This window comes from Copidosoma floridanum, unplaced genomic scaffold, assembly GCF_036245765.1.
Source record: "Copidosoma floridanum isolate Cflo_tuat_1 unplaced genomic scaffold, Cflo_Japanese_pri ptg000030l, whole genome shotgun sequence".
Classification (NCBI taxonomy): domain Eukaryota; kingdom Metazoa; phylum Arthropoda; class Insecta; order Hymenoptera; family Encyrtidae; genus Copidosoma; species Copidosoma floridanum.
In genome coordinates this window covers 11,327,320-11,341,269 of record NW_028321907.1, presented here as the reverse complement: position 1 = coordinate 11,341,269, position 13,950 = coordinate 11,327,320, and the positions used below count along the sequence as shown (strand labels likewise).

Sequence of the window (13,950 nt, the reverse complement as noted above, 5' to 3'; positions counted from 1 at the left end):
TTTTATTCTAGCAACAAACATTAAATTTTGCAGGAACGTACTTATAAATGAGAAATTATCTTTTATTTTAATAGAAAATATGATAATGAAAACAAATATAGTAGATCCAATACTACCAAAACTATCAAAAGTTCTCCAAGTCTAGTAACAACCGCTCGCAGTAACTTTGCCACATTTTTCTCCTGTAAACAGAAAATTAATCATAGATATTTATAAATTAGATTTTAGTAGTCTGTACACTTATAAAGATAAAAATGCTATTTTTATCTTGATAAACCTAATCACTTTTCGTGGCTGTACCCTCTAGTAAACTAATCTTTCTTCTCTCATAATACTATTTTTTTTTTACTAATTTTTTATATTTTCATATACAAACCGTACCAATATTTTCTTTACATGTTTGTTTCGTATCTTTAATTATTCTTTATTTCATCTCAAAGTGCTAGCTAAAGTGGGTGGATTTTTTAATTTGTTCATAAAAAAATAACGGTCCCTATTTTTGTTACAGCTTGATAATTAAAATAATTTAAAATAAAACACTGTAAATATAAAACAAGATGTTTTTTCAAAAGATATATTTTAAAGGAAAAATACACTGTGTGTGCTGTAATTTAAATATGATAAAATCTTTAAACAATAGCTATTAACCCTCGATTTTTATCTTAAACTTAATTTTTTATTGTGTTTTTTGTCTGTGTGATTCTTTGACATTTTTTATGAAGCTAAATTAATTCCATCATCGAATCTTTCTCTATGTTACTTCTTTTTTTAATTGCATTGATGCAAGGACCACTCAATCTTATCTCCCATCGCTAAACCACTGCGATCTGCTTAAATTATATATATGTACGTATCTTCTCTAAATCTTCATGTAATGACTCTTTAAAGTGTTATTCAATTTAAAAAAAGAGTTCATTATTAACTGTTGTCTTTAAGTAAGACACGCACAAGCTTTTCAAAAAACATTTATTAATTACTTAATAGTTATCACGTTCGTTCAAAAGCACATGAGTTAGAGCATTTTAGATACATCTTATTGGCGAAAAGTTACTAAATTGATTATCATTATTACTATTGTTATAAGATGTTTATACGCCACATTAACCCTACAAGTATCATCATCGTAAAAAGTAAGAATTCATATACATTGATAAAATTATTAATAGATAATACGTTGTATTGATAATTTTTTTTTCAACTATTTTATTATCAATCGCAGATGATAACTTGATACGTTAGATCAATTTTATAATAAATGCTATTTGGAAATCGAGCAAATATTAGCTAAATTTAAATAAAACATATTTTTGGAAACACGGCAAGACTGCTACATTCTTTACTAAAGAAAAAAGTGGAATTGTAAATCATAATATATTTGATTTTTAATATAAGTTTATTTGAATTACGTTAAATTGATATTACACCGTATTACTAAAATGTAACTTTTTTGTCCTACAATAATTTTAATGATTTTTCCTGATTCAAAGCATTGAAATAACTTTTCCTACTTTGGACATTTTATAACTCTGGACGTTTACTGTCCCCTTAGTAGAAAAAATAGAGTTCGTATCCGGTGTGCCTCCAACCAAGGCGAGCACAAGGAGTCGCTCGGGTGTTGCTTTGTAGGCCCTTCAGGTTTGGTGCTAGCTGCCCTAGTGACATATACGTCGACACGTGTGGAAACTACTATTACCAATAAATACTAAACATTTTTATTATTGCTTCCTGATGTCACGTTTTAAGTGTTGAGAGACCTTACTTTGTACACAAGATATTTTAGAAAAGCTGAAAAAAGCTATAAAAGTCCTTAAAATTTTACAAAAACGTTTTTATGTCTTTACAATTTTTTTGTGGACATTTAAAATTTATAATAAAAAACAAAAAAAAATATTTAATCAATATAAACAACTCAAATTGCAAGGTACCACTCAATTACCAATACATGAGCTTGTTGAATAATGTTATTGTAAAGATTACAAGAGTTCTTAAATGAACACAAAAGCCATTGGTATTATGTTCATTAATAACACTTTTATTTAGCTAAATTTCATTTATAATTTTAACTACAGATGACTGTTTGGTGTTGAAAAACTCTTCGTTATTTTATTTGCCTATAGAAAAATTAGGTTGTACGGGGTTAGTTTCTAGATATATAGCAAACATTTTTTTTTCTGAAATTTACACTTTCTTCCCAGGGATATTATCTTTCGAAATACTAAATTCGATCCTGAATATATATTTTCACACACATAGCAGAATACAGTCGAATCGTAACATTTAACTTAGCTAACTCTCACTTTCTTTTCTTAGTCTAATTAGTAATTTTGTAACATCTTACACTTTTTTCTTTGGAAGAATATAAGACTTTTACGAAGTAAGCAGTCGAAGAAATATTTATAATAATACGTCATGACACATAGTGTTATGTGGAATAATTATTTTGTATACTGTATTTTTTTATTCTATTTAGTTAGTCCTGACTAAAAGTAGAACATCACTTGTTGTATGTGAATCGAACCCTTTAATAATCATACTTAAAAGATACTATGTTTTAATTTTCCCCGACCGCGTAAAAATGCAATAAATGGTAGTCCAGTACAGAAAGAACTTGGAATAATCTGTAACTGTGCATAACAAGTCCTGGTCTTTTTCATTTAACTTTTTTGTCTGACTTTTACTAATGAAATGATACTTACTGATCTACATTTTTTTTATCATTTTGAGTTTGAATACCATTTTCTTTTTTGAGCGTAATATTCAATGTCTTTATGCATGAAGCTCGATGTGCAGCCTACAATTACTTTTATCTGTCTTATACATATTATACTATATTATGATATTATACTTGCGTTGTACATCACATTGATGAAAGTCTCATCCTTATTCCAAAGTGGTATTATTTTTTTTTTACATAATAGTATATCAGTCATTAACATAGCATTACTTATTACTTATATTGATTTTCCTAAGCTAAATTTGGTTCCACTCTAGAGGGCAACTTTAATAGCTTAATATTATTAAAATCTCAAGAATTCTATGTGACTTTTCGACTAATAATTTTTTCTCTTCACCAAAACTAAACTTTCTCTACATCGCATCCCTACTTGCATTACGCTATTTTATACAAAATTTTTATGAATCTTTATTACAGAATATTATGATACACGTAATTATGTCTGTTTTTCTTTTATTTGTATTCTGAATGCTGAATGCAACTAACAACTTCTATTTGCGTGGGATATGTATGAGGAAAGTTTATTCACCGGATCATTTTATATGGTTCCTATTATTTAATTAATACACTCTACAATATTTGTTGACTCTTCACTTTGATACTATTTTATCATACAACTACATCTGTTATATTATATGCCAAAACGCTTTGATTGATGGTGTACATCTTTAGTAGGCAGGTGTTTTTATAAAATAATATTGCATTAATGGTAAATAGACTTTTCTCACGGCTTGGGAACTTTTGAGATGGTCCTTGAACAATGGAAAAATATATTTTTCAACTGAGACGTTCGATTGCTCAGAGACAAGCTTATGAACTAGTTTACTAAATTAATAGGTAGAAAAAAATTTTTTTATTTATTTTCAACGAAAGACGTTTTCTCAATTCATTTCTTGGAAAACATATGCAAAGTAAAGTTATGCCATTCAAAGAGGATGTAGTTTACGTAAATAGAAATGGAATTATCGAAGATGAAAAATATTTGTCCCTATGAAAAAAAAATCAGTATTTTTTACTTTAATGATTGTTACTTGGTGAATTAAAAAAAAATATCACAAACTTCAATTATTGTGTCTCCAACTTTCAAAAGAAATTGTCTGGTGATCAATACTCCTCTTTCATTATGTGATCCCATATTCCTTGTCCGTGATTTTTCAATTACCCGATTTCTGTAATTCAAATAACAAACCTGTGATTTGACTGACTGAATTTGATAGATATAATTTGAATCTTCTTTTTTTCTGTTGACTTGACCCGTCCCCTACGTCGGATCAATAACCCCTTGGCTGTGTGTTGGGCAAACAGGATTTTGAGGTACTAATAAATTTATTAATTGACACATTATATAACTATTGTATAACTTATGAGAGTATAGCAAACTATATCTGTATTTTTAGATAATTATATTATTATATGATCTCACCCACCTATGTCCTTTAGTTTGGATTTATTAGTCATTATTATTTCATATGATAATACAATTGTCAATGTTAGCTGTGTTACGGAAATGCTTTTATTGATTAGTTGAGTTCATTTTTTTGTCTACAGTTCACTTATTAGACACAAAAACGTCATGCAACTGACACTATAAATTTATTTTAAAGTCTTATACAAACTGTCAGATGGAAAATATAAGTGCAAATGTCTGAAGAGATATATTTAATTTGTTGCACTAAAAATATTTTGTACGTAAGTTACGAAAGAAGACTGCAATTTATTTTCCATCGATCGTAATCATAGTCAAAGAAGTAATCTTTTAAACGATTTATGAAGCTTACAAGTAACTCTAAGTCATTTTCAAATTTTGATTGTATTATTGAATAAATTTTTATTCAGAAAGAAAGTTATATAGTAGATTATAATAGCCTTAACTTTGATTGAACGATTAAGAGATGCTTTTTTGTTTGCACTTGTAGTTGACGATAAGTCTTTAGTTCATTTTTGTAAAATTCCTAGTTGAAACGGCTATACAAATTAATGTGATATAATACGTTTGTCATTAAAAATTAGATTGGCTTTTTTATTTTTTTTCAAACACAACAATACGCTTATGTAAAACAAATTTCATTTTAATATTACTCTAACAAAGTTTGCATTGATATTAGTTGATCTATTCTATCCACATGATTGTACATCTATACAATACGATAATGGGTGTTAGTTGTAATTGTAATGTTTCATTTGATATATGTCATTGACAGCCCATTCATATATCAACAGGAGAAATCATTTTGAAAACGTTTCCACTAGTGCAAGTATAACTAGAAAGTAAACATTTGAAAATCTTTATTCTGTTGGTATTTGAAAGTGCAGCAGTGATTTTTTTTAACAGGCTCTACCTAAATGCATTAAATATAAAAAGGAACAGAGAGAAAACGACGTATCTCTTAGTCGTTCTCAGCTTTATTTTGTTCTTTTACATAAATCAGGCACAATACACTAAGCACTTCAATTAATAAATTTTCTTTTTTATTTAACCTATGTATTATACGAAGCCCCTAATTTTTGAATTCCTGTAGATAATGCTGTGGATATATATTCGAAATATCCTTTTTTATTTAAACACTTGAAAAAAGAATTTCGTTGTGTAGTAAAAGAGATATTCTTTTAGTGCCTCGCACATGCATTATCTATCAATTTTCTTGCATATCAGATAACGATAGTTGTCAATATTATTAAAACCTCTTTTTCTGCCTGTCCATGGCTACTTTTTGTCTTCGTTCTATAAAATATACACTATTGCATACTTTTAAATTAGAAGTGATAAACTGATTTAATTTGACAAATTATTAATAGTAGGCACAGTTGAAAATCTCAAAACCCGCGATGAATAAAAATACAGTTGAAAGTTTGTATTGACACAACAATGTTAAAATAAACAAATTTTCTTACAAATAAGATTTTTTGAATTTGTCCCACAGGATGCAATATACAGTTAAACCTTTGAGAATCTCAATGCTTAGAAGAATATGATAATCACACTTTAGCACTCCCTTGTCCTTTTATACATAATCGACAATACTTAGATCACTAAAAAAAGCACGCGAATGAAATTATTAGCAACTATAAGGTTTATATGTTATCACTGATAAAAATTTTCTTGTTGAAGATAAAACAAATTTACTTGCATGGTATAGCTTAGAACTTTCTTGATATTCATGTTGGGCAACTCATGAGCCTGTTTGCATTGTTCACTTCTTAAACTCAAAATAACACCCTCAATTTTTAGTTACATTTCATGAAAGTTATAATATTATTAAAAAAATGTTACTAACTCATAAAAATTTCTCACTTTCATCACAAAGACAAAAAAATTTTAATTGATATTTTTCCATTAAAAACTACCCTGATCATTTAAAATATGTAGTATATCGTCTCGTAGAGCAAAAATCGTTAAAAAAAATTTTTAAACTATTTTTAACATTCATTAATCAATATACATTAAAAGTCAGCCCTATAGACCCCACAAATACACACGAGTGCACAATTGTAACCCATCAATCGTGAAAATAGTAATCATCAATCAAACACCATTTTATCAAGACAATAAGCCATCTCCAGAGTTACCTGTCTGCTTACTTGTTTGTATCTGCCTATTGCTGCATCTTTTTGCTACTGCCTCTTTTTTTGCATTTCACACGTTTCACAATACTCACTCAATGTTTGGCAAATTTGTGTAAGAAATGCATGTTCATGTCAATGTTTCCTGCTGATTATCTCAAAGCATGAATTTTGCTTGTATGTGATTTAGCTTAGTGTAAATTACAATTTATTGAAAAAGTATGTACAAACAAAAGTTATGAATAAAAAAAGTTATGTCATAGCTTTTTTATCCTGTACAATCTTATAGTAACTTTAGTTAAATATTAGTCAGTTCAAGCAGTTGATCAAAAGTTTGGTTTTAGGCATGCTTATTTACGACTGCATGAAATATTTTTAAACGCACGATTTAATCCATCAAAAAGTTGATGTTTTAGTTACACCAACATACAAAAAGTTAATAGTCTTTCTAAATACTGACACACACGAGTTTCCAGTTCATTAAACTATTACTTGTTCTGTAGTATGCAAGTGTGACAAACAAAACATGATATTAGAGTAGTATAAATTTATTTCATAGTACTTGCATGCATTGTTAGGATAAAGTTGACAAACATAATTCTTTTTTTTTAAATTTGACTAATTGTTGCTGATGTTCTTTTCAGTTTTTTGTAAGACTCGAGCATATCCGCAAGTGCTTTACTCTGAAGGGTGGAATCTTCGTTTTGGAAGAATTCAGTAAGTACTGAACATAGTTTTTTTATAATATAACACTTTTTTCTTATACAAAAAATTTACGATTCATTATAAATAAACAATTTCATCGTACTATAAGCATTCTCATTTTTGTTGTAGATCCTAAGACTAGACAAGTAATTCAACGTAGATATAAGTCCCAAATGGTAAGTCAGTTTAAGCACATTTTACTAGTTAAAAAGTGTAAGACTACTGATTGAACTTGTCATTTTTTAAGCTTCGTAGCATTTGTTATATGGTGTACAGTAGTTATCAAACAAACCTTTAAAATGATTTTCAATGTGAAAATTGATGTGGTAAAAATTGTCGTCTATGTACTCTGTTCTGTTATTTGCTAAAATCTAGGCTGACGAGATTGTTGGTTGCATGCACAGAATCTTCTCCATTGCGTTTACCAAGCGACTCTCATTGGAGGCTCGCCCCGTAGAGCAGCCGACAGATCGAAAGAGTTCTGATGCATGATGTCACGTTATCTATGTTTTGTTTTTCTTTACTTTTGCGCCGAAGTGCGCAAGTGTAAGTGTTCTTTTTCTTTCATTTTTTTCTTTTTTACAGTACATATCTTTTGCCTTTTTGAAGTGAAATCGTTGCTGTAAAAGTAAAATGTGTGGTTTTTTTGTACTTGTTTCAACCCTTCAAATTGAAAAATGTGTTTTAAACATTTTCTGGTCATTAAGGAGGCATGAGCGGTCTCCATGCAAAAAATTTTAAAAATATTGATTGAGCGTAAACTTTACAATAGTTTTATTTAAGGTTCTAATTTTACGATGGCATCAAAAAAATTGTGGGTTAACGACCAAATTTCAATGTCATAGTAGTTTCAAAATCGTACGCTTAGCACATGTCTTATGGGAATAATTTCTAAGTAGCACAATGAAACAAATCACAAACGAATATAAATATATGGATACGCATGAAAAAGCGATAGCATGTACATTTTTTCACGTACTTTACGAAAGCAGAAAAAATATCCAATCTTAACGACCAAAATTTCGAAATATTTATAAATAAAGTAAGTCACATCTATACGTACAGGTCTAGAAAAACCATGTAAACGCCGTAGACTTGCTTTTAAGGAGTTCTAACCAAGAAATTCGTACTATATATGTCACTTGCATGTATATTGCGCTCATGCCTCCTTAAATGTGGGTAATAAATTATCTTTTAAATGTGCATTTTCATAAGAACGAGTGAATTGTTTGTTTATTACTTGCTTTAATTACTTTTTTTTAAGATTAAATTAAAAAATTATATTGTTTAGGCAGTTGTACAATAATTAAAAGTAATCCACTGGAGCAACATAACATAATTTTACATTTCTACCTGCGTTAAAATTATTCATGTTGAAAATAATTATTTTTTGTAAAACTTATACAGTTTTCTTTCATAAAGTATGCATTCATTTATCTGACAAAAAATATTTTTGAAGGAACTTAGTTTTATTGTGCGAAAATATTTAAAAATTTTAAAAATGTATATCTTTAAGAAAGAAAAGTATTAGGGCAGTCTACTTTTAATTTTTTTATTTGTGTACAAGATTCATATTTTTTAATACTCTTCTTACTTGCATGGTGTATTAGTTGAAGCTTGCGTCATTGTTTAAAATAATATTATAATTGTAATCAATGTTTATTCTAATGAAAGTGATAAACGAAGTGAATTCCATACAGCTACACTCTATTTAAATAATAAGATCAAATATAGTATTCCATACGATTGCACTTTAATTATTTTGACTTGAGAAATTTCAATGGATCATTAAGTTCTAAAATCCTAAACGCACGGTTTGCAGGCGGATCAGATCTGCTACTCCGTGCTATGTTTATTCTCATACGTGGCTACTGGCAATGATCATACGAAGCAACACCAACAGCCACAACAGCAGCAACACCATCATCATCACCATCACCCCCAACAGCAACAGTCTCATCAGCAGCAGCACCACTTGCAGCAGAAACAACAAAATTCTCAGTCTCCTAGTCCTCGAGGCTCGAACGTTGGTTTATCTGGTCAGCAGCAGCAGCAGCAGCAGCAGCAACACCAGCAACAAGCGGTCCGTAGAGGCTCACAGGTCGAGTCTTACCCGCGACACCACTGACACAAAAACAGGCACTCTTTACCCTTTGTACATAATTATGAGGGCTGTGCGTCTTACGCTTGTTTACCTTGGGTGTAAAAGTGTATTTAAGTAAAAAGTTTCCGAAAAATGTAAAAAAAAAAAAAAAAAAAAAAGTTAAATACAAATATGTATGATATTGTGAGCTAAACGACGATCAAATGCGATCGCTCGTAACCTTCTGTATTATCCTCAATGATGTCTTACAATTTTCTGAACAAAGCACTTGTTTCAACTTGCACAAGGTAGATTGTTTCTATGTTCTTTTAGAATATTACACATGTGCGAAAAAAGTATCCATTATTTTTCTTTTGATACATGATGATGATGTTGGTATTAAGAAGTGTACATTATATGACAAGATGAACATTGTACTGAGGGAGTAACCATATTTTCAAAACGATGCTGTTCATTAGTATTAAATGATGTTAAGAAGCCCTTTAATTTATGTTTATTTTATTGCATGAGTCCTATATGTGTATATAAAAATATGTCATGATTAATAACAATTAAATTAAAATGTTGCTAGAGCAATGCTGATTAATAAACAATAAGAAGACAAGCAATTTTCTTGGTAACTTGTAAAAAAAAAGAAAAATGAATGATTTAGCAATTAACCTCGCATTCTTCATTTTACGAATAAAGTTTTGTGACTTAACTTGAAAGTGTCGTAAATGTTAAAAAAAAGGGGAAAAAAAAGAAATTGACAGTTTGCTACTGCACTAGCAAATTTTTGTTTTAAAACGAAAATGTGAGGTAAATTATTCAATTATTGTAATTGTTTAGATAACTTGGAAAACAAAGTGTTTGCAGAAAAAAAAATATGAATTAAGAAATCGTTAAACAGATTTTTTTTAAGTATCAAAAATATCCGCTATAAGACAATACACATTGGTGGATAATTAATTTTGATTTTTAGATGTACTATTTTTTGCTTTCAGCAAAAAGTGTTTATTTAATTAGTTATTTAAAAAAAAAAAAAAATCAACAAAAAAATGATCTACCCCCCAAATTTTCCGTATAACGGAATTCAAACTTAAGATATCAGCAAAAGAACCTATAAAAGTGTCGGAAATAATAATATTTATTGCCTTGCAGTTTCCAGGAAACAAATCATAAAGATGCATTTTTTAGCTAAGCCAATAAACGAGAGATCACATGTGTCTTAAGTTATCGTACTTGTTTTCTCAGATTAAAAGCAAAGAAAAATATTTCAAATAAATACTTACGATTCATCTTTTACTAGTAAATTTTTACTTTTTATTGACTTTAGTGATATATTAAAATTGTTGTATCAAGTATAACTCAGAAAATCAGACAATATTTCTTTTTTGAAATAAAATTTTTTTATCATTTCATAATAAATAAAATGAGGTTTCACAAGTAGTTTGAATGTGATGACAAAGCGTTGTAAAACTTAATGTAAAATTAAGAAATTGTCGAACCAATTGGCATAAAAATCAAACCCTTCCATTCATTGGTCGTGCCTAAGAATTCATAAACATAAAAAAGCAATACAGTCAAATGAGACAACTTTCTAAGTCAAATTGTAATTTATTTTGAGATTCGTTTTAATTTTTTATGAAGCTACTGATTTGAAAAATAATTAACACAACTGTATGTATAAAAGTATGTGATCAGTGTAACTATTTCATAAAATAGACAAAATTCTTTGTTGACTATAAATTTATATATAATTTATAATCAATTTTATTAAAGTATGTATCATTTTTTGTTAAGGCTAGAAAACATAAAATTAAAAAAATTTTAGTCAGCAGAAAAGTTCAGCATTTCTTAAGGTACACTAATAGCTTGTAAAAAAAGTAAACTTTTTTAAAGGAACATAAAAAGAAGAATAAAAAGGGTCACAGAATTGGTAAAACATTTATGTAAATATGTATATTTTTGTGAAATGTGTAAATTTGCGTACCCAATTATCTTTATATTTATGTTGTTTGTTCAAAACTAGAGATGCAAATAAAAAAACCATATCCTTTTCATCTATTGCGCGAGGAGACAACTTACCATACTGTGTAAAATGTATCATTGTACTAATAAAGATAAAAAAAAGTCGTAGAAAAATAGAAAAATTTAAAATACCATACGTGATATATTTATATTTTCTTGTCCTATTTTAAAGTTCTCATTAAAATGTTTCAACGAGAATCAAACTTATAATTTTTTACAATAACGTTGTCTGTCCAACTAAGACGCTCTCTTTATTAATATATCTTATTTTTGCTTGACAGAAAGTTTGTGGGAGACAACGATATTTTATTCTAATGAAGATGTTTATTTTATTATGAATGCATGTAACATACAAATTTTATATGAATTCGTGTGACAAAGAAAATTTCCAAATTTATTTAACGCACCGTTTAAATTGTTTTTGATATTTTTAAACATTTTTGATGTGGTGCAATAAGGATAGGGTTATAAGCAATAAATACGCATTGCATATTGTGTGTAATGTAATTATTTGAGCAAAATAATGAATTTTTATAAATTACATAATTGTTAATCATAATATTAAGAAATTGAAAAATTTATCATAAAAATAATTATTTTTTATAATAGAATTACATTTTTCATTGAATAAAATAAAGATGTCGAAGTAGTAAATCCTTAGAATTTAAAAGAAAAATATCATTTTTAATTACAGCATAAGCTTTAAAATAATAATGTACAGTTATATACGTGCATTAATTTTTACATCATTTTGACGACCATATAATTTAACGACATTTTCGTCGGTTATATGAATCATACACATAGGTTTGTTTTATCACTACATCGTCACCCGGAAAGTCATCATTGATTTTTTAAAATTTATATTCTTTGTACGAGGCTCTTGTGCTTACGTGCTACCGTTAATTTCATACTCATTGAGAGCTGCTTGTATATGATCGTCGAGAGGCACATTTTCGTCGACATCTGGATGTTTGTAATTATTCAAAAAGTGACACGTACCCTCTGTATTACGTGGCATTTCTTTTGGTAGATTGTCTCTTGATCTTTCATCTAATATGAATCCTGGAGTTTTCATGAGAAACCTTTAGGATGATAAAATTTTTTAAATTTTTATTAATAAAATGCTTTGATCATTCTTACATTATTAAATAATAATACTAAGTAATGTTCTTTTGAAATAACTTTTTTAGATGACAAGTGATTTTATGGCTTCCTAATAATTTTGGAATCATATTGTTTTTACGAAATTATGAATTTTTATATTTTTTATTTAAAACATGTAATTCATGTTAGTTAGATGGTAAATTATAAGTTTCAATGTAGTTATGCTGCTTTCATTTTTAGATCCTTATCTTGTTATTTTTTTACATAAAAATTAAGTAAAAAAAGGATCGCATACAATGAATAAATTAAACATTTTACGAAACTTACTCATAAGTGGTGGGACTGATGTTTATACGAAGCGGTTCACTTGATGACTCAAATTTATTAGCTATTGTTACATTGTGACCGAAGAGACAGTATCGTGGCATTTTCTTACCAACAACACCAGCCAGTACCATACCCGTATGAATGCCTATCCGCATCTGTAAAATATTTTTGTACATATGAATTTATCTTAAAATCTGAGATTATTAAAAATTAAGATACAGCTCAAATAAAAATGCTATGTATAGATGACATTACATTTTAAAGTTATTGGAAACATCTATAAATAACATCTTTTTACTAAGCAAAATTTAAAACAAGACTTGAAAGACATTAACTTGTTTAAGATTAAAATTAAATTGAAAATTTTTTGATTCGCAATATCAATAACTGAGACATGAAATAAAGCCGTCAATATAATTTTTTGATTTTCTTGGCAGATGAGGGTAACTAGTGATGGTACATACACTGGATGGGTCGGTCAGTAAGTGCATCTAACATACCTTTATGGGTTTGCCATCGTGAGTAGAGTGTTGGGTGCACGTTTCAATCATTTTCAGTGCCATCCAGGAAATTTGCTGTGCATGATAGTTTGTATTTCGGTGCAGACCACACGCCACACAGTAGGCGTCTCCTATAGTTTCCACCTAGAAAGTCACACTTTTTGTGAGTTTGAGATTTTTTAAAATATAGGATGAAAATTTTACTACATTATCGTTGAAATTAGTACTTGATTCGAGTTATTTAAAATGAATATTGGCCTAAGTGGCACTATAAAAAAATATTGTTGTCTAAATTATGTCCTAAACTAGACGAAATTTCAGAGGAACATTACATCTGGTTAAATAGAATATTTGTCATTCAAAAATTATCTTTAACCAACCTTATAAACGTCAAGTTGGCCACAGTAGACGTCGAATTGTTGATAAAGGTTTTGCAGCATGTTAATGACCATCATGGGCGTTGCAGTGGAACAGATGGCTGTGAAGCCAACTATGTCACTGAAGAGCATCGTGACGTCTGCATAATTTTTTGCCTCTATTGATTCTCCTGTACATGTGAAACATGATTTGGTTTTTCAATGATACTAGAATCATAGTAAAAAACTGCTACTAATTTTTTAAGACGAGCACAAGCCATTTTTCCTCATTGGCTATATTTTTAGCGTTATGTTGGTTGTGGATAACAAATTACTCCATTTTATTCATGTCAGTTTCAGAAAAAATTGACTTTACCACAAAGTAAAATTACTTGAAACTGTTTCTCCTACTTTTCATGAATGCATATTGGAATGATAAGGCACAAATATCAGAAATAGTAGTGTAGACATTCATAAAATCATTACTCGAATTAAAGACAGATTTTGAACATAAACTAGGCGTGGCTCGAGCTGATCTTACAGCAG

The 13,950-nt window shown here is 28.7% G+C and overlaps 2 protein-coding genes across 2 annotated transcripts in view; one reads left to right on the top strand and one right to left on the bottom strand.

The window, feature by feature from the left end:
* Nucleotides 1-10,029, top strand: part of Rab3-GEF (Rab3 GDP-GTP exchange factor) — a 38,489-nt gene extending 28,460 nt beyond the window's left edge. The window contains exons 28-30 of the mRNA XM_089597119.1: nt 6,940-7,012; nt 7,130-7,176; nt 8,823-10,029. Of these exons, the coding sequence (XP_089453245.1) occupies nt 6,940-7,012; nt 7,130-7,176; nt 8,823-9,128 (426 nt within the window). The 3' untranslated portion in view covers nt 9,129-10,029. The remainder of the gene's footprint in view (nt 1-6,939; nt 7,013-7,129; nt 7,177-8,822) is intronic.
* Nucleotides 10,030-11,623: 1,594 nt separating this feature from the next.
* Gycalpha99B (guanylate cyclase 1 soluble subunit alpha 2) overlaps nt 11,624-13,950 on the bottom strand; it is a 35,355-nt gene continuing 33,028 nt past the window's right edge. The window contains exons 8-11 of the mRNA XM_014349321.2: nt 13,429-13,595; nt 13,049-13,192; nt 12,549-12,703; nt 11,624-12,199 (exon numbers count right to left, since the gene is read on the bottom strand). Of these exons, the coding sequence (XP_014204807.2) occupies nt 12,004-12,199; nt 12,549-12,703; nt 13,049-13,192; nt 13,429-13,595 (662 nt within the window). The 3' untranslated portion in view covers nt 11,624-12,003. The remainder of the gene's footprint in view (nt 12,200-12,548; nt 12,704-13,048; nt 13,193-13,428; nt 13,596-13,950) is intronic.